We start from the raw sequence: 2,500 nt of genomic DNA on the forward strand, positions 1-2,500 counted from the left end.
GAAAAGGCGATTCTGAAGCGGAACGGACACTCGGCGAAAGTTGGCAGTTGTTTGAAGTGCAAAATACAATTAAAGAGCCTTTAAATACTAAACTCAATAGCATTGTTTCAACACCTATGGATTATAAGAGCAGTACGTCTTATAGTACTATCAGTAATGATTGTAATAGGTAGTAATAATGATATTATAGTTAACTGTAAAATCTATTACGACATAATCTATCTGATATCATTGATAACAATGAGATGATAATAACAATGCCGAGGTTGATAATAACATGAATAATAGTACTGTAATGATAAGACACCAGTAACCCTTTCAACACCAACTCTGCCAACACCAACTCTGCCAACACCAACCCTGCCAACACCAACCCTACCACCACCACCACCCCGTCACCCCTCCTCTCCTCACCTCCCCGCCAGCAGCATCCAAGGTCGAACAGCGAGAGCCACCAGCCCCCAGGATATCGTGCTGGGAATCACCAAGGACAGCATTGAGCGTCTTCTCCCGGCTGTCCTGAGCGCCCAGCCTCCGAGCCACGTCCCAACGAGGGCGCCGGCAGATAGGATGCTTCCTGTGTGGAGGGGGGGAGGGGCGAGGGAGGGATAGGGAGGGATACGGAGGGGTTGAGGGGGGTGAGAGAGAGAATGGGGGAGGGTTTAGAGAGAGGTTAGGGAGGGAGGGAGGGAGGGAGGAAGGACAGGAGGAAGGAGGGATGAAAGGAGGGAGAGAGGGATAAGGAAGGGGGAGGGAAGGAAATATGGAGGGAGGGAGAGAGGGTGGTAGAAGGGTGGGCAGGGAGGGAGGGAGGGAGAGAGAGGGGTTGGGGGAAGAGAAAGGGGGATAGGGAGGGTGGGGGGAGGGAAGGAGTGAAGGAGGGAGGAAAGGAGGGAAGGAGGGAAGGCAAGAGGGGTTAGAGGTGTGTTCGAGTTTAAGGTTCTGAAATTCGGTGTGTGTTTTGTTTTCTTTCTTTCTTTCTTTTATATACATATCAAGACATTCGTGTGTGTGGGTGTGTGGGACTGGATAATACTGTGTGTGTGTGTGTGTGTGTGTGTGTGTGTGTGTGTGTGTATGTTACAACGTTTTCATTGCACTATATCACCAAAAGGTTATCATTTTCCATCATCACTACCATCTCAAAAACTACTATCACCACAACCATCACAATCCTCACTATCATCCTTAGCACCATCATCACCACTATCATCACTATCACCCCGATCATCATCATCACCACCACCATTACCATCCGTACCATCACTATCCCCACCATCACTCCTCACCATCCTCACTATCATCCCCATCATCACTCCCCTCACTATCACCCCTTTTCCCCTCCCCCCCTCCCCCACCCCCTCCACCCTCGAGGAGGACATACCCATCATATCCTCCTGCCAAGGCTCGAGGTCGAAGGAGGAGCCGAAGAGCGTCGAGTTATCCTGACGGAGGTCGGCCACGGCGGCGTTCGGATACCCTGCCGCCATGCCCAGGACGACGAAGCCAAGGCCAATCGCAAACACCATCAGCGCCTGAAGAGGAGGAGGTACAGGATGAGTGGAGGGGTGGGGGTGCTGATGGGGGTCATGGGGGTCATGGTGATGATGGTGGTGAAAGGAGTGATGGGGTGATGGTGATGATGATGTTGATGGGGGTGATGGTGGTGAGGGGGGTGATGGTGGTGGTGATGATAAGGGTGATGGGGTGGTGATGGGGTGATGGGGTGATGATGGTGGTGAAAGGAGTGATGGTGGTGATGGTGATGGAGGTGATGCTGAGGATGCTGATGGTGTTGGGTGGAGGTGACCCAAGTCGGGTTAGAGTGGGGGGTGTAGAGAGGATGGGTAAAGGGCTGTTTGTGAGGGGGAGGGGGGGGGGGTATTGTGCATTTTGTACTTAGGTGGGAGTGGGGTGTTCTGTGTGTGTCTGTGTGCGTATCGTCTGTGTGTGTGCGTGTGTGTATGTACGCGCATGTCTATGAATAAGTGCACCTGCGTGTCCCTACAAAAGACACCACAATTCTGAAACTCAAACCCCTTCATCTTCAAACACACTACACCCTACACTTCACCCTACCAATACAGCACATCCAAACCAACCAACACTCCATATATATATATATATATATATATATATATATATATATATATATATATATATATATATATATATATATATATAAATATATATCATAAGACCCCACACATATATCTCTCTCTTACCTGCTTTGAGATGCGGCCCCTCCACTCGCCAGGTGTCTCTTTCCGAAGCAGCTCCTCTTCCCCATATAACACGGCCTTGTTACTCATTTTCTTATTATTATTGTTATTATTCTCCTTCTTCTTATCCTTTTTTTGTGTGTGTGTTATTCTTATTACTGTTCTTCTTTTTCTCTCTTTCTTTTTTGTCTTTTTCTTTCTTCTGCTCTTTTTTTCTTCTTCTTCTTCTTCTTCCTTTTTTTCTCCTCTTTCTTCTTCTCTTTTCTACTTCTAATTCT

The 2,500-nt window shown here is 48.1% G+C and overlaps 1 protein-coding gene across 2 annotated transcripts in view; it reads right to left on the reverse strand.

Moving 5' to 3' along the window:
• The window catches only part of LOC122255277 (facilitated trehalose transporter Tret1), a 7,725-nt gene that overhangs the window by 2,821 nt on the left and 2,404 nt on the right, over positions 1-2,500 (reverse strand). For both annotated transcript variants that reach the window (XM_086545081.1, XM_043019238.2), the window contains 3 exons: positions 2,226-2,500; positions 1,385-1,535; positions 415-577 (listed from right to left, as the gene is read on the reverse strand). The exon at positions 2,226-2,500 is cut by the window's right edge. In XM_086545081.1, coding sequence (XP_086401207.1) covers positions 415-577; positions 1,385-1,535; positions 2,226-2,312 — 401 coding nt within the window. In that variant the 5' untranslated portion in view covers positions 2,313-2,500. The remainder of the gene's footprint in view (positions 1-414; positions 578-1,384; positions 1,536-2,225) is intronic.

Source organism: Penaeus japonicus, unplaced genomic scaffold (genome assembly GCF_977035675.1).
Source record: "Penaeus japonicus unplaced genomic scaffold, GWHDUDI00000001_assembly GWHDUDI00000016, whole genome shotgun sequence".
NCBI lineage: Eukaryota > Metazoa > Arthropoda > Malacostraca > Decapoda > Penaeidae > Penaeus > Penaeus japonicus.